General features: G+C 40.3%; 1 protein-coding gene across 4 annotated transcripts in view; it reads right to left on the reverse strand.

The window, feature by feature from the left end:
• The window catches only part of pcnx1 (pecanex 1), a 224,476-nt gene that overhangs the window by 59,157 nt on the left and 146,430 nt on the right, over positions 1-18,889 (reverse strand). For 3 of the 4 annotated variants that reach the window (XM_078406252.1, XM_078406253.1, XM_078406249.1), the window contains 6 exons: positions 17,443-17,657; positions 14,185-14,338; positions 14,063-14,095; positions 5,910-6,081; positions 1,237-1,347; positions 290-381 (listed from right to left, as the gene is read on the reverse strand). In XM_078406252.1, coding sequence (XP_078262378.1) covers positions 290-381; positions 1,237-1,347; positions 5,910-6,081; positions 14,063-14,095; positions 14,185-14,338; positions 17,443-17,657 — 777 coding nt within the window. The remainder of the gene's footprint in view (positions 1-289; positions 382-1,236; positions 1,348-5,909; positions 6,082-14,062; positions 14,096-14,184; positions 14,339-17,442; positions 17,658-18,889) is intronic. The other variant, XM_078406250.1, reaches the window with a different exon arrangement.

Raw genomic sequence — 18,889 nt, forward strand, 5'->3', positions numbered from 1 at the left:
GAATCAATAGTGTTATTTTACCTCTGCAACTTGGATAAATCTAATCCAAATTGATTAAAGTCTGTTTTGTCTGGCGACTTGAAAGATCGTATTGAAAAGGAGTCGTAATGCCTCAGTCTTTCAAATCAATGCATCACTAAAATCTTCTTAATTTGGCAACGTCGAGAACCTTGTTCAGCGCTGGTTTAAACACATGTCACAGGATTATCCTGAAGTTGAAGTGCTACCTCTAATTACCTCCATCAGATTGAAATACCTTCAAAAACAAAATGAATAAAAGAATACCTACCCTTAGGGCACCATAACACAGCCCATATAACAAAGCTACAGCCAAGATACTACGAATGATACTGAAGAGTGACGCAAGGAGATTTGTGGTAGCTGAAAAATGTAAACAGAGAATTGAATACTTCCCTGTAAGAAAAGATCTAAAAGTTACACTGGCTACTTTGTTTCAAACTCATACGAACTTTCACTTAAACTCAATATATTTAAGATCAAAAGCAATATATTCAAAGTTCTGCTTAACCATGTTTCTCAAGTGAAGGGAACAGCCATACAGAATACCTATGCTCAATTACTACCTTCCTCCCACTACAAAATTGGTGCCATTTCCTTTCACCTTAATCTCATTCACTGTTCAAATTAAGCCCAAGGAACCAAAATCTAGGGTAATACTTCAGTACAGAAATGCAAAAGCTGCAAAAAAGCACCCAATATTAACCAAAATAAGTTTTTCCTGGTCAGATGATTGTAAAAAATCCCAATGCATTACTCAAAGAAGGGAGTTCTTCCAAAAATACTTAAATTAGGTGCTTTTGTTAAACTGGAGGACCATCGGTATTTATGTTAATAGAGCAATTAAAATCATGAAATAGGACACAGTAGACGGACATATAAAATAAAATGAAGAAATTCGGGATTGAAGAAAAAAAACCTCTCTATAGTTAAGAATAGGTGATTGATGGAAATATGTTTTATAGCCATGGGATAAGTGCTCCAGCATGACTACATGGGGACAGGGGACTGAAGAGGTAGAGCTGACACCTATATAGATTTCCAAATAATTGCAATGGATTGTGTCAATTTAAAGGCAATTTTTGAAAACATCAGACCAATGAAAACTACATATGGAGTTGCTCAAGTTTGTTTAGAAGGTGCCCCATACACAAGGGTTTATCTTCACATCAGATATCTGACCTAACAAAAGAACACTGCAAATATCAGAATACTTACCATTTCCACCAAAGACATGAATATCGAATTGTTCACAAAGATACATCACAAATGTATTTACTTGCGGAAGCAACCCAATGAAGAATATCACTGGGAAACAGAGAGTAAAAGCTATAAAGGAGAAAAGCATGAGTCAGTAACACAGAGAAAAGTATGTGTCAGTAACACATAACTGAAATTGATTATAGATATTAGACAACAATGGACAGTGCTTGGCATTCCACATACCCGCAAAGTAACCAGGAGGAAAACAAATCATTTCAGTTCTTGCAGTGAAGTTAACCTGTGTCGGTAAACATTTGGGGCTTTGGTCCAAATAGCATACATAGATTCATCTTTAGCACAATGGCATCAGATACCAAGAGTGTCACTAATAATCGAAACACTACCCAGATGAAGTCGTTTTGATCATAAAGGAGTCACATTTTACTGGAACTATTACTGACTGGATCTATTTCATTTCACTTCTTGAATCTCTGCTACTATTCTTCTCCATGGGCTACTCATCCCAACTCTTCCTTTCAATATTGCTTTTAATATATGCTTTTTAAACAACCATTTAATTCCTTTGATAGAATAAATTAATCTTAAATCCAATAATATTTGTTGACGAGAAGCCATTGTTCAATCAGTCACTATACAAAACAATTATTTTCTAGTCCTATATTTATATCACTTTGTAATCATCTTGCACACACCAGATTTCTTCTCACTGTGCTCACAAACAGGTTTCAATCCTTTATAAAACTGAAACTTATTTAAAAAAGAGTCATCCTTAGCTTCTCTTCAGTTAAAAAAAAAGGTAAAATTCAAGTCTTTCTTCATAATTTAATCGTTCAAACCGAATACCCTGCGAGAGATGATTCTATGCAGTACTGTCATCTTTCCCATTTCCGAGCACCTGGCACTCTGTCATCCCAACAGCACCGTAATAATTTGGACGGGAACGTTATTTCCTTACTTTTATCCTTAATGTTTATCGATAGAAAATCAAAGAATTTATGCCTTTTAACGATATTATGACTCTACTTTTTACTATCAACATTGTAAGATCAGGTCTTCTCCCCATAACCTTTGTTGGTCTTACTACTCAAGGACCTATCAATCACAGCTTTAAAAATACTCAATGATTTGCCCTCCACGGTCATCTGTGGCAATAAATTCCACAGATTCACCACCCTCTGACTAAGGAAATTCCTCCTTATCCCCATTCTAAATGTTTACCTTTTATTCTAAAGCTGTGCCCTCTGGTCTTAGATTCTCCCACTACTAGAAACAGCAGTGGGAGGTCTCTCTCCAAATCTTCCCATCTTAAAAAAATGACCCTCCAACGTGCACTTTTTCCCCTCCTTTTCGCTCATATTTTATTTATTGAACTACTTCCGCAACCCATTCCGACATACCAGGAAGAAAGGTCCCAACCATATATCCATTTCCCTCCACATATGCTGCCTGACCCATTGAGCTCGTGCAGGTTTGATTTTTTTTTTCCTCTCCTACTGGTAGTTTTATTAGTCCTTCTGCAGTATTGCCAAGATTCATGGTTACATAACTACACCTTCCCCCTCCATATCCCCCAACACATTAATTTGGTACCACCAGCAATTTCAACACTTTTCCCTAAATTCCTAACTCCGTTTTTCTTTCTTCATAGTCATTGTGATCTAGGAAACAGAACGCCTAAGGGTGAATTGCTGAATGGCATATAATTGCAACTCGGTTATGGTAAATACCTTTAACCATGTTTACAATGAATTGACCCTTTCAAATGACAATTGCTGACTTTTAACCTGCCTTGGAAAAAAAATCAATTTCAGTTTAGTTTAACTCAGGAGCAACAAATCAAATCTCATAATATGAGAAGACATTGAAAGACCAACATTTTGCACCATATTAACAGGGTTTAGTTCAGCACGACAGAAAATCTATTTAATAATGTCAATAAACCTCCAAGGTTTACATTTAAAAAAAATCCTGAACAATAGCTATTAAGGAATGTTACAATACTGGATTTACTCACTACAGCTTTTGTCTAAAGTACTTACATTTCCTATTCCTGTAATGGTGACTAAGAAACGTGGCTACAAAGCGGCAACCTCAGTCTATATTGTTCCTGTAAACCAGCAGGTTTCTTATTAGTATAGGGAATTAAGCTGTACCTAAACAAATGATCCATTTCAAACACTTACTATTCAATTCTATACTGACAAAAAAAGTCAAAGAACTGAGTTGGTAATGCAAGTCTATTTTCTGCATTTATGATGAATATTTGAATTTCATCCATTACTTTAAATTTTACTCGGATATTACCTCCTCAGTTAGGGGCCATTTTACATTAACTGTCCGTTCCTAGTGAGTATCACCAGTCTCCCTGTCTCGTCTTCTACATATGCTAGTAGCATTGTGCTCCAGTGTATTCTACATAAATAGCTCGTGAAACACATTACAAAGAATTTTACATTAAAATAAAAGACACGACATAGCATCGTGCAGCGTTGCCCCAACATTTTATCTGAGAGACCATTTTGCTGACAATTTTGTGAAGTGCTGACACAGCCAGTTTTTACATTGGCTCCGTCATCTAATCTCTCAGTCTTTACTCCACTTCTACTAAGTCAAGGCATTTTAACCCACTAACCCCAGTCCCCCACCCCTCAAACTCCGTGCACAGCACCTTTCACCCATGAACTCTAGTCCTCCAATCCCATCCTTTATAAGATATACCCACTTACTAAGCCCTTTCCTCATCCAGGAGTCTCATCCATTCCCAAGTCTAATGTCAGCCTCAGTTTTTAAAGAACTGTGGTGGTCATGCTGACAATGCAAATACAATGTTTTAACATGATAGAAAAACCCCAGAGGAATACATTCACTTATAATATGGGATTCATGGGCAAAGTTTGTTTGCATTATGGAAAATTGTGGTATGGACAATGCTCTCGGAACACAAACCCGCTGAAATGCCATAATAAAAGTAATAAGATTAAACTGGAACATTTTTATTGATATATCATGTATGAGGCCATTCTATGTATGCCATCTATTAATTGATGGAGTGCTTTCTGCAATATGTGTCAATATTAAAACAGTTTATGACATGTGGAAATAGGCATTTCTACACAGGCTTAATTAAAAATCCAACCTTTTCTGCCAAATAAATTATTAGCAAAATTATTCAATCATTGAGGAATGGGCCCAACTTGGTCTAGTATATTACTAAAACTTTTTGTCCGTGTGTTTGTGTGCACCATAACTTTGGTGCTTCGCACAGCCAAAGCGGTACACCATAGCGCCACAATTTTTGCACCACCTTACTCACCATTAACCTGGGCATAATGTCAAACAACTCTCATTCAAAATGAAGCTACATTTTTAAAGCTACAGACATTTTAAAGTTTAAAAATTCACTTTCTAACCCATTTCCTGAAACTCTTCAGCGTATGACGTCACAATGGGCCACGTTCGACTTCATTTGCTCCTCACTCGCCAAAACAAAAAGGCCACCGGCAGCACCGCTGCCTGCCCGCGCTCAGTCGTTCCCTCTCCCCTCTCCCCCAGCCCCGGCGGAGACTCACACGTCGGCAGGCAGCGTTGAACGCACAGGCACTGGTAAGTGCCTTTCGCAGCCAACGGCTCCATGGAATGGAGTGGGCGTGGTGGCCTAGTGGGTGGAGGGTGGAGGTAGGGGTGTGAGGAAGAGAGTGTGGGGGTGGGGGGGAAGCTAGTGGGGGGAGGAGGGGGAGGGAGGGGGGCAAGGGGGGTGGGGGGAAAGGGGCAGTGGGGGTGGAGGGAAGAGTGGGGGTTGGGGGGAAGGGAGACAGGGGGGGCAGGAGAGAGTGGGGTGGAGGAGGAGGGGAGAGTGAGGGTGGAGAGAGTGGGGGAGGAGAGAGTGGGGGAAGGGGGGGTGGGGGAGAGTGGGCGTGGGGAGGAGGGGAGAGTGGAGGTGGGGAGGGAGGTGGTGGTGAGGGAAGGGGGAGGGGGAATAGGGGTGTGGATGGGGGAATGGTGGTGGAGGCAGGGCTGGGGGAGTGGGGGCAGGAGAGATGGAGTGAGTCAGTGGGGGGAGGAGGGAGGGATAAGGGGGATTGAGTGGGGGGCTTGAGGGTGCTACACCAATACAGGAGAGACTCAGTGACACCCTCTCCCATTCTCTATTCCCCCTCTACGAGGCATGGGCCCAACGGGTTCACTTGGTCTAGTACTAAATAAATGTGATTGCTTCAAAACTTGACATGGAGCTATTCACTCACTGTAACAAAGTATATTATAATCTTTTTCATCTAAAGTGTGTGAGGCATACAGATGCTTACAAGCAAGCTTTCATAGATCAATAGCTAGTTTTATAATGTCCCCTTTGGGAACAATACAATTCCACGTTTTAAAGAGGAGCGTTTTTTATGCAAGTTATTTTTGTTAGCCAGAAATCCTTAATTTCTAAAAATAAACGTTATAAAAAGTGTGCACTCAATCAACACCATTTCATTCTGGTGAACATGTTGCCAATCGGATTAATTCACAAAATAAAAACAAAATATATATTTTTGATTGAGTTGAAAGGACCAGTTTGTAGATCAATTCATTGGATCTTCAATAGCTTGCCTTCGCTTAATAAACCTTTAAAAATAATTTTAATAGATTAAATCCTAATAATCTTTTGACACACCACTCCTTACCCATGACAAGATCCCTGGCAGATGCCAAAAGGAAAGGGCTGGTAAAAGCTACTCCATACAACTTAAATCTTGTTGCTGATGTATGTTTATTTCCATAATCCAACAGCCAGATCAAGCAACAGCAGATGCAGAAATAGACAGGCCTGCTGTAGGCGATAATCCGATTGTGGCCCTACAAGAAAGCAAAAGATTGAATGTCATTTAACTAAAGACAAAGGTTATTCTGTAGTACTGTTCTAAAACATAACTCACAGAATGCAAAGCCAATAAGACTTTAACCACGTCATCTGGTTGTAATCACACTGTACCCAACACAAGAAAATGCACAAAAGCAAAATACTGTAGATTCTGGAAATTTGAACTAAAATCTCAATGTACCGGTAATACTTAGTTCGACAAAAAGAGTTCATGTTACAGATGAAAGATCTTGCTTCGGTTTTGTTTTGCTTCTCTCTCAGATGCTGCTTAACCTGCAGGGTACTTCCAGCTTTCTTCTATTTTTACCATGGGGTGCACGAGGGCTTGCAGACATGAGCAGAATCCAAACAGATGGCTGTAGGTGCTCAGTGTTCTAAATGCATGAATCATTTGTATGTTGCAAGGGCAATGTAATCAGCATGGTATATATTTGTTTAAGAAATGTTTCCAAATTCTGGGTTTTTGAATGCTTGGAAAACAAAAGGGAAACTCAAGAGCTATAGCGAGAGAGGTGCATAAATATATACACAAGTTCCTCAATAATTTGCAATAATAACACTGCCAAAGATGGACCCTTGTTACAAAGTGTCACTGTGAATAATGAAAATATTATGATTTATCGTTAAATTATATGATAAAATTAAATTGATACATCAACTTCGAGACTGTCATGTATGGCATCTGTGTTCTGTGATTCTTTGAGACCTCTGGTCTGGTGACAATATTTCTGTTGCTGCTGTTGTTTTGGGGATAGACTGATGGGAATAACAGACAGTGTTCAATCCCAGCTAGCAACCATGCCAGTTAGCGGGCATGGATGATGCGGAAATTTTCAGACTTAGACTGAGGCACTGGTGTGCTCAAATGAAATACTAGGTAAAATTGGGGGGTTGGTCAGATGAGCCTGTATGCAATAAAATAGGTGGTTGGTTTCGACAAGTTGGTTCCCTATGTGACAGGGGCAGCTGCCAGACTACTTCAAAATCCACAAAGTTGGTGATCCTCTTCAAAAAACATGTCCCCACTACCTTGTTCTTTAAAGGGCGACACAAAATGCTGGAGTAACTCAGCGGGGCAGGCAGCAGCTACGGAGAGAAGGAATGGGTGACGTTTCGGGTCGAGAACCTTCTTAAGACTAATGTTAGGACAGAGATAGAATGTAGTCGGAGACAGTAAGACTGGTGGGAGAACTGGGAAGGGGGAGGGGATGAAGAGAGAGAGGGAAAGCAAGGGCTATTTAAAGTTAGAGAAGTCAATGTTCATACCGCTGGGGTGTAAGCTACCCAAGTGAAATATGAGGTGCTGCTTCTCCAATTTGCGCTGGACCTCACTGACAATGGAGGAGGCCCAGGACAAAAAGGTCAGATTGGGAATGGGAGGGGGAGTTAAAGTGCTGAGTAACCGGGAGATCAGGTAGGTTAAGGCGGACTGAGCGGAGGTGTTCAGCGAAATGATCGCCGAGCCTGCGCTTGGTCTCGCCGATGTACAGAAGTTGACATCTAGAACAGCGGATATAGTAGATGTGATTGGAGGAGGTGCAAGTGAACCTCTGCCTCATCTGAAAAGATTGTTGGGTTCCTTGGATGGAGTCGAGGGGGGAGGTAAAGGGACAGGTGTTGCATCTCCTGCGGTTGCAGGGGAAAGTAGTTCCCGGGGAGGCGTTGTTTTGGGTGGGAAGGGACAAGTTGATTAGGGAGTTGCGGAGGGAACGATCTCGGCGGAAAGCAGAAACGGGTGGAGATGGAAAGATGTGGCCAGTAGTGGGGTCCCGTTGGAGGTGGTGAAAATGTTGGAGGATTATCTGCTGTATGCGACGGCTGATGGGGTGGAAGGCGAGGACAAGGAGGTCTCTGCCCTTGTTGCGAATGTGGGCAGGGGAAGCAAGAGCGGAGTTGCGGGATAGCGAGGAGACCCTAGTGAGAGCATCATCTATAATGGAAGAGGGGAACCCCCATTTCCTGAAGAATGAGGACATCTCCGATGATCTAGTTTGGAAATCTTCATCCAGGGCACAGATGCGGCGTAGACGGAGGAATTGGGAGTAGGGGATAGTCTTTACAGGAAGCTGGGTGGGAAGTGTAGTCTGGACTCTAGATAACTATGGGAGTCAGTAGGTTTGTAGTAGATGTCGGTCAATAGTGTGTCTCCTGTGATGGAGATGGTGAGATCCAGAAACGGTAGGGAAATGTTGGAGATGGTCCAAGTGAATTTGAGTACAGGATGGAAATTAGTCGTGAGGTTGATAAAGTCAGTGAGTTCTGCATGGGTCGGAAAGAACTGCAGATGCTGGTTTAAATCGAAGGTAGACACAAAATGCTGGAGCAACTCAGCGGGACAGGAGAGATGCTGCCTGTCCCCCTGAGCTAGTTCTGCATGGGTGCAGGAGGCAGCACCAATGCAGTTGTCAATGTAGCGGAGGTAGAGTTCGGGGATCGAGCCAGTTTATGCCTGGAACAGTGATTGTTCGACGTACCCTACAAAGAGGCAGGCATAGCTGGGGCCCATGCAAGTGCCCATAGCTACGCCTTAGATTTGGAGGAAGTGGGAGAAGTCGAAGGAGAAGTTGTTGAGGGTAAGGACCAGTTCTGCTTGGCAGAGGAGAGTATTAGTAGACGGAAATTGGCTGATTCTGCGGTCGAGGAAGAAACGGAGGGCTTGTTCTTTAAGCTTGATGACCCCTGCCCATCATGTTTCCCTCTGTTGGTCAAAATTTCAATCAACCAATCAAGTTTTGAATCACATGAAACTTGCACATTTCACTCATAATATGAGGGCATGTTGTTTAATCCTGGAACGTGCTGCATGAGATGAGGGAATCAGATACAATTACTATTTAACAAGGATTTAGTTAGGACACCTAAATAGGCAAAACATGGGATACAGTCCAAATGGGATTGGTGTAGATGTGCAAAAATGGCAAATTGGATGTGATGAGCCGAAGGGATCATTTCTATTTTTTTTAAAAACTGCTGGAGGAACTAGGCAGACCAAACAGCATCTGTGGAAGGAAAAAAAACATGGTTGCCCTTCTGGTCAAGACCTGCACTTTGACCTTCCATTCCCTTCACAGATGCTACCTAGCCCACCAAGTACCTCTAGCGGCTTGTGTTTTTAAGCACTTCTGTACCATATAACTCAATGACAATGATCAGATGTGAGTCATGCTCCAAGCAAAGGATGAATTCATCGCCTTAGACCAGGAGATACTGCTTAAAGACACAATAATTTGCCCAGAGCACATTAGGAGATCGCACACCACTTTATCAAATCTTTCAGACAAGACCTAGGAGGGATCCCCACAAGACTGCAGACAACAGTCAGCACAAGATTGGGGAAGATATCTTAAGTCATGTGTAATAGAGCGAATTGCAATTTATATACCCAAGCATTTGGTGTATCTGGTTTAGATGCAAAGCAAAACTGTTTAACCCGTTCCAACCTCAACAGTACCTTCCAATTACATTTTCAGTCCCACATTAGAAATCCTAAGACTTTCCTCCGCATGATTCCCAGTTTGGTACAAAATGATAAAACAACTTTCCGTGCAGTTGTTTGTGGGGACCGAGAGATCAACATTGTGGTGACCAACATTGCTTAAAGGTTTCATCTTTTCTGTCAGATGACTTGCTGGAAACATTGACAAAATTTAAGCATTCATGCAGATCAAAGCCCATTGCCAAGGATTTCAACATTTACAGTTGAAAGATGGAACCAGCTACCACTAAAATAACTCAATGACTGGACAGAATATTTAAATGGTTTTCAGAACTAATGTTTAAATACAGAAACAGAATACCTGTATAGAAGTTTGAACTTGAACCCTTAAGACATTGTACTATTGCATGAGTTTTAAATGGACCCGGAACATAAGGAATACCTCCAGTGTGGTGTGCAATTGCATTTCTCAGTTTCTCAATTAAAATGTATTCCAAAAAAGTTTACCTTCATTTATATTTGTGTTCATGTACTTAATGTGGGTATAAATGTAGGAATAACTAGAATGTTCTCAACTTTTCCCATATATACATATAAACCTTGTACCTTTGCTTTCTATGTGTGGAATAATTTATAAAGAGAAACAAAAACAGGCATTTCCATATCTTTCACATTCTCACAATACATAAAGATAACTTATAATTATGTCACTTGTTATAATTGGTTTAATTTCAGAAAAGTAGAAGTCAATTTGCCACAAATAGCCATGCAACAGATAACTACATTTTAATCAGCAGTATGGTTTGAGTGAACAATGTAGGTTAAAGGTTTCAAAGGTTTTTTATTGTCACATGTACCAATTAAGGTACAGTGATATATGAATTATCATATAGCCATACAAAAAAAAAAGAAAAAAGCAACAAGACACACAAATATATAAAAGTTAACAAACATCCACCACAGCGGATTCCCCACATTCCTCACTGATGGAAGGCATAAAAATTCCAATCCTCTTCCTCTTTATTTCTCACGCGGTCGGGGCAATCGAACCATCCGTCGGGCGAACGAAGCTTCCGCAGCTGGCGGTCGAAACTCCCACGGCTTGGAGTTCCCGATGTTGGTCTCTGACCAGAGACTGCGGGCTCCATGATGTTAAAGTCCGCAAACACCCACGGTTGGAGCTCCGAGGTCGATCCCTGGCAAAGGGATCGCGGGCTCTGCGATATTAAAGTCCTGCAGGCTACTGCGGTGGACCTCTCCAGCAAAGGCCGCCAACTGCTCGATGTTAGGCCGCAGTGCGGACGGAGATATGATACGGAAAGAAATCGTATCTCCGTCGAGGTAAGAGATTAGAAAAAGTTTCCCGCAACACCCCCCCACCCTCCACATAAAACAAGCTAAAGAACACTAAAAACATACATTTAACACGTACTATTTAAACACAAAGAAGGAAAGGACAGACAGACTGTTGGCGAGGCAGCTATTGATGGCGCCAACCGGTGGTTAGAACCTTGGAACAATGACCATTATTCTTTGAGTAATGTTATAGGATATTTTTATTGGAATGACATCTCAATGCCTCATGGCAGCTGAAACCTTATCTCCACAACTATGTTGTACTTTGGAAAAGCATTGAAATGTCAGATCAGATTAAATGCTCAAATCAAGGAGTAATGTTTGAAGTGATAACATTTGAATTATAGGCAAATAACACATGACAAATTAGTTTATTTCGATCTTTGAATTTACTTGACTTCACAATCTAGCAAATTAATTAAAGGGTATAAAATTAGATATAACATTTACAAAATGAACTCAGAAGCACAGAATTCAGCTTCTACTGCATTGCAACAAGATTGTATTTTAAAACAGCAGGTGATAAAAGGAGAATAGCAATAAACAGGGTTATGGGTCACCCTAATGCTGTTTATGTATGGCACCAAAAGATTGAGATCTTCAATTGCAAGGTTCATACACAGCATTGTTAGGTTCTCCTTGTAACACCATGCTGGATCTATCAATGGTTTCAATGTGATTTTCACTACTGATATACTGCAGGTTTTTGCAGCTGCCAACATTTTGCATGGCAGGTTAAATCTCTGCAGCCATCTCTGAAAAAGGAAAAACTCACACCACCCTTCTACCCAAGGGAGAGTGAATGGATGCTTCAATAACAGAGAGATGGGTTGAAAAGTTGCTCAAGGCAGTCCCGTACGAGGTTGCAATGCACGAGCACAGTCCATGAATGGCTGCACTTTGGGAAAGTTTGCCATATAGGCCAGTGCTCTTGCCTATTCTGTCTGTTGCTCTTGGCTGCGAGTGGCCAAAATTTTCTCTTCGAGTTTGAGGTTTGGTTTACTCCCTAATGCAGTGGTGAACAACAAACTATGAGATCTGTACAGCTCAGAAGGAGCACCCTAATTTGATCCAGAAGGTAGGAAGCTGACAGTGATGAAGGATTTCAGGTACATTAGTCAGATTGTATATGAGGTCACAGCAGACCATAGAAGAATGTAGTTTGAATGCCAGCCATTAAAAAACACATTTTGAAGGGAAAGTGATGGAGGAGTGATTAAAATATGGCTGTTTTGTGAGTAACTAAGAGAATACATTTTTCACAGGGTTAAAAATATTCTTAAACATTGATTTCTTGCATGCTGCACAGTCTTAAAAGTACAGAATTAAATTACTTAATCATGTAATGGTGATGAAAATAAAGAGTTCTGATCTGAAATATTTAAAATATTCTAGAGCATATTCTATTTTTTAATCAGAACATTGATAGTTTTTTTCTGATGCTAACTAAATCTAGTATCCTACGATTTTGTGATTAAAAAGAATTAATATGCTTATTTAATTATTTAATTAATAATTAGCTCACTTATGACATGAATAAAGTAATAATATTTAAACCACCATGTTCAGCATGACAAGGAACAATCAAAATGAAGAGGTCCGACCCAAAACATCATCTTTCCATACCCTCCAGAGACACTGCCTGACCCACTGAGTTATTCCAATATTGCATTTTGATTGAATGAGTTAGTTGTTGGGTGTGAATTATTTATAGTTTTTATGCCACATTGAACATCTGAAAGGTACTTTGGAAATTGACATGCAGCAAAAAAAAAGCTACCTTGTATTTAAATCAGTATTGGGGGAAGAAAACCTATTTTCATGTAACCTCCCCGCAGTAATCAAACACCATAATTTCTTAAAAATACATCCAGCATTTTAATTACAATTGTCAATTGCAGTCATTGACAATCGATTGCTTCTATTGATACTTGTGCACCAAAACTATTGAACAATTTAACATACAGCCTTAAGTAATTTTAGCTTGTAAAAAACAAATAAAACTTAGTGCTATTCAAAGAGCTTGTGGCCAGGGTGAGAGGGGTCAGAGATAAAACTTAGTGCTATTCAGACTTCTTAGTCTGAAGAAGGGTCTCGACCCGAAACGTCACCCATTCCTTCTCTCCCGAGATGCTGCCTGACCTGCTGAGTTACTCCAGCATTTTGTGAATAAATCGATTTGTACCAGCATCTGCAGTTATTTTCTTATACTACTAGTGCTATTGAAAATGCCTTTACTTTTGGAAATGCTGCAGGAAAAATAGCTTTACTATCATGAGAATGAAACTCTCTATTCCCTAACCTCTTATCCCCATTGGCACAATTGGCTTTACAATGCAAATTTCTATTGAATGAGGTTTCTGAGGGACTATCGTGTAATAGCAGAACTACCTGTATTGTTTCCTTAATCAAATCACATCTGATTTCCTCAAGTCACATCTGTGGAGTTATTTAAGTTCCTTGGAACGATCATCTCCAGGGACCTTAAATGGGGGGCCACCATCGACTCCCCAATCAAAAAGGCCCAACAGAGGATGTACTTCCTGCGGCAGCTGAGGAAACAATCTGCCACAGGCAATGATGGTCCAATTCTATACTGCCATCATAGAGTCTGTCCTTCTCCATCATGGTCTGGTTTGGCTCAGCCACAAGCACGACATTCGGAGGCTGCAGCGAATCGTTCGATCAGTCAAGAAGGTTTTTGGCTGAAACATCCCCCCATTGACGAACTGTACATTGCAAGGGCCAGGAAGCGAGTGGGTAAGATTATCTCTGACCCCTCTCACCCTGGCCACAAACTCTTTGAAGCACTTCCCTCTGGAAGGCGACACCAATCTGTCAAAGCAGCCACAGCCAGACATAAAAACAGCTTTTTTTCCCGCGAGCAGTAGCTCTACTCAATAACCAAAGTCTGTAGCCTCCTTTTGCTGTGGTATTTTATTTCATTCACATGTTTAAACTATAATGTTTTATTCTTAATGTTTTATGTTTAATTGTTTACTGTATGTCGTGTTGTTACTTGCGAGCGGATCACCAAGGCAAATTCCTTGTATGTGTACATACTTGGCCAATAAACTTATTCAATGTTCAATTACATCATACTAAATCAGTGCTTGCTAGTAACAGAGAACAAACTTGTCAAAAAACAGATTAGTTAAACTTACATGTCTTGGAGAGGAAGAGTCAGGTTGGACACTCTAATAAAATGAAATGATGAAAATTGTAATTAGTTTCATGATTTGTTGGTATTTTATCATGTAATATTCTTCAACAATAAAACACATACCTTCAGAAGTGAATATTGACAGCTGGCAATAACCAGGCAAAACTGGAAGACCCAAATGTCTTTAAAGAATCCATCAATTAACAAAACAGATCCAAGGAAGGCAACAAGAATTGCCAAAACAATGGCCAAAACATTCTCCATGATTTCACGATTCCTAAGGACAAATCAGAATTATTATTCCAGTATGTTATGGAAAGTAACTCTAAATTAAGCAGAGTTTGAAAGTAGAACTGATCTGCTTCACACCGAATTATGTAAATTGTTAATTAATGTAAATACAACGGAAAATATACAGCCAAGTGCCACAACACCTTGAGATTGATTCTTGCCTTACTGATTTCTTGCTATTTCAATAGAGCCAAGTTTCAACTGATGCAGGAAATTTTACCCATATTTTTGAAGATTTGACTCCAGGATTCAATTCAATTTCCTGTGAAACTGCAAACCAGCAACACTAATCTGGATTTGCCAAATTAAATGATGAACGTGGCATAGTTCATAGAAACATATAAGATTATTAAGGGGTTGGACACGTTAGAGGCAGGAAACATGTTCCCAATGTTGGGGGAGTCCAGAACCAGGGGCCACAGTTTAAGAATAAGGGGTAAGCCATTTAGAACGGAGGAAAAACTTTTTCAGTCAGAGTTATAAATCTGTGGAATTCTCTGCCTCAGAAGGCAGTGGAGGCCAATTCTCTGAATGCGTTCAAGAGAGAGCTAGATAGAGCTCTTAAGGATAGCGGAGTCAGGGGGTATGGGGAGAAGGCAGGAACGGGGTACTGATTGAGAATGATCAGCCATGATCACATTGAATGGTGGTGCTGGCTCGAAGGGCCGATTGGCCTACTCTGCACCTATTGCCTATAATCTTTATTTCCTTTCTTACTCTGCTGTAAAACATCAATTTAAAAATTACAGACTCAAGACTGCTTTGACCCATGATCAGATTGGAAATTTCATCAAATAAAGTTCAAGCAACATTTCTGAAAGATTATCTTGCTTATTCGGGTGAAAGTAGGAAAGTTAACTGGGGTGCCTTTTCTTTCCCATATTGTTCCCTAATGCCTGAAGAGCAGACCACCTGTTTGCACATGTAACTGGAAAATGCTTTTAAAATGGAAGCCGAATGGCAAGATGTATCATTCTGGTGCCACCTACTGAGCTTTCAATTGACAGTATCCTCTGCCTGAAATAATTGATCTACCTTCAAGGCTTAGTGTTAAAGTTACTTTTTTTTGAGGCTGGTCAAGCTGATCTGTTGTTGAAATCAAATATGCAGAATCTAGATGAGACTGACTGCATGGTTCAACTGTGAAAAACAGGGAGTATGTAATCTGAAAGATGCTGAAATGGAATCAAAATTATTCAAATTGCAATGTAAAGGTGCCCAAAAATATTAACATATCTATCTGTCAATGGTCCAGAGTGCAGATGTTTTTTTCTTACCCCTCTGAACTTGTGCTTACAAAAGTCAGTTAAAAATGTATTACTTAATATCCTAATTACAGCTATCATATTCATAAGAATTTCAAATTACCCACTATACAACAAATACTAAAGGTCTGGAAAAAAACATATCTCAATCAGAGAATTCATGAGCTAGCACGACAATGGACAAGATTCTAATTCAAAGGGTACTCCTGTAAATTACAGCTTGTAAAGCAATAATACACCCAATTATTTAGTAATGCCTGCAACGAGCAATTAAACTATTTAGCAGTGGTTGGTGTCAAGTTGATCCTATAAACAGAAACAAAGCTTTAAATTACAGCAGAGTGCGAGATCCAACATTTCATTGCAGACTTAAAATCACACAATCGGAATGCTCAATTTGTTGGTCTGAAAATTTCTTTCCACCATTTATATTAATCAGATTAAAACCAATGTATTTAATAATAAACAAAAATTATAACTATTCAAATAACAAACACTACTTTGTAATTGATTTTCTGTGAATTTCATATCTTTATTTTTTTATTTTCATTGCATAGCAATTCCTGGTTTGAACAGACATTACATTTTGGAGACACAAGGAACTTCTGATGCTGGAATCTTGAGCAAAACACGAAATACTGGAGTAACTTAGTGAAGCCATTAGCATCTTTGGAGGGAATGGATAGGCGACGTTTTGGTTTGGGTTTCTTCTTAAACTTGGAAACTGGATATGTAGCATGACTAAAAATAGTTAGCAATCATGTATAGTAGGTTCCAGGTAAGATTCCTAACTTGTGAAGAATGAGCTCAAAGCCTGGATTTCACTGGTAGCACCTTAAGTTCAGCATCTGAGCTCCACAGCTATACTCAGCAATTCATCTAAAGAAAAGCAAAAGTTTGCTTGGAGATTCCCTTGGATCTAGAACCTCATTTATTTGATGTAAAATCGGCAAAAGAACAATAATTTGCAATTCATATTTTACAAATCATTTCCTCTGATACTGAGCTCTTCTTTTTGATTTATGGCAAATAAAAAAACCCCGGTTCAAACCTATAATAAACTTTGAGATAGGTAAAACGGTATTATTTTAAATAATTAGCAATCATAAAAAGTTCCAGATAAAACAATTCAATGTTAAAGTGGCTTCTGTTATTTTAATATTAATAATTTTTAATGGTTTGGGTTTGTTTTATTTTTTAAGAAAGATTTCTTGAATGCTTCTCAATGTTAATAGAATTTAGCTGCAGTCAACTTTAATAGATGACAACATTGGAGGCATGGCTTGTTCTCAGGCAACTACGTGATTTCAAAATGGCACTGGAGGACCTGCCAACCTACAGAGCCTTGTTGTTCAATTTTAGGACTAACTGGGCCAGCAAGAGCATCCTTCTAATCCTAAAAAGTTGGCAAATTAGGGAACATGGGCAGCGAAAGAGTTATCAAAACCTCACTCGGGAAATTCTGGGCCAACAAAAGATAAAGCACTTTCAAATGGTCAGTTTCTCTTGCCTTCAGACATAGAAATTCAAGTCAGACAGGATTTCCATTCTCCATTAAATATAGAAGTTGCCCAAGTGTAGATACCAGCTGAGAACGTTTTTTGAAGAACAATGATGACCTTCATAGATAAATAAACTGCTGACACTCGCTGTGTAAACTTTCACACAAGGAAGAGCAAATAAACCAGAGCAACAATGGAACTATATATCACTTTAAAAAAAGGGAGCAAAATAAAAACAAAGCTGTTTTCCATGTCCTGAATGTTTACTTTGTAAAAAAGCATACAAATGTGGCATTGAGTGAACATTTAGTTATATCTCATACCTATCAAATAAAGCCAAAAGGGTCAGGCGGTCAAAGTTCACTCCGATCCATATCTTGGGAAGGAGCCAGAACCGGTAGTAGTGCTTGATTTTCTGGGCCTGCTCCTGTGGTTGTGTGTGATCCTGTAGGTCTGGGCTAAGGTCAGTGTCCTGCTGCTCCAGGAGATCTGGATCCATTGTCAACAACCTGTTCAGTCGAATCTGTGGAAGAGACAACTGTAAGTGGGTTAAGTTAAAGAAGAGCTTGAATCATGCTAACATGTAAACTTGCACTCCATTTTTGATTTGAAGTAAGCCTGCACATTTAATTGAGTCACAAGAGACTGCAGATGCTGGAATCTGACGCAACAAACAATCTGGTGGAGGAATTTAAATGGGTCAGGTAGCATCTGTAGAGGGAAATGGACAGACGTTTCAGATTGACACCCTTCATCTGGAAAGAGAATGGAGAGATAGCAAATATAAAGAGGGGAGTCAGCAGGCTGGGCAAAAGCTGTCCATAGCCTCCTTTACTGCCAGGGTAAGTCCAAACACAAACGCACCTCGTATTCCACCTGTGTATTGTACAACCTGATGGCATGAACACCAAATTCTCCACTTTCAGGTAACTTGATCTCCCACTGTGCCCTGCGCACTTTTTACTTTCTCATTTTCTACGCTGGTCCTCTCACATACAACCTTCTGCTCACCCCCACCTGCCCATCTCCTCATCACCCAGTTCCTTTCCCCATCCAACCCCCTCCATTTGTTCATCACTCACACACTCCTACCACTAGGTCCCCTTATTAAGGGTCTCGACCCGAAACGTCACCCATTCCTTCTCTCCCGAGATGCTGCCTGACCTGCTGAGTTACTCCAGCATTTTATGAATAAATACCCCTTATTCCTACTGTTCCCATCTTCCAGTCCACCTGTCTGAGTTGGTTACAGGCTTCACCTTCCTTTCCTATCAGATTCCATCATCTGCAGCACTAGGTTCCCTGTACCTATCACCTCCCAGCTTCTGTCGTTATTTCCCCTCTTTCCTTCCCCACTGAATTCCATCAGCTCCCTCAGCTGAATCCATCTATCCTTTACCAGCTTTAGAGAAGCTGTGTAGAAATACACCCTATAAAATTGCACTATCCTGCACACTAGGGACCATTTAAAATTTACAGTGTAGCGGACACAGATTAACCAATTAACTTACAAACCTGCACATCTTTGGAGTGTGGGAAGATCCGTGGCACCCAGAGGAAACCCACACAGTCACAGGGAGAACATGGAAGCTCCGTTCAGACAGCACCCATTGTCAGGATCAAACCCAGGTCTCTGGCACTGTAAGGCAGCAACTCTACTGCGATGCAACTGTGCCACCCCAAAAAGAGAACTCTTGCCCAGACTGCCTCCGCACATCTTTATACAAACTACCTCCCTCTTCTCTTTCAATCGCAATGAAGGGTCCCAAC

The sequence above is a fragment of the Rhinoraja longicauda genome, chromosome 10 (assembly GCF_053455715.1).
Source record: "Rhinoraja longicauda isolate Sanriku21f chromosome 10, sRhiLon1.1, whole genome shotgun sequence".
Taxonomy (NCBI): Eukaryota; Metazoa; Chordata; class Chondrichthyes; order Rajiformes; family Arhynchobatidae; genus Rhinoraja; species Rhinoraja longicauda.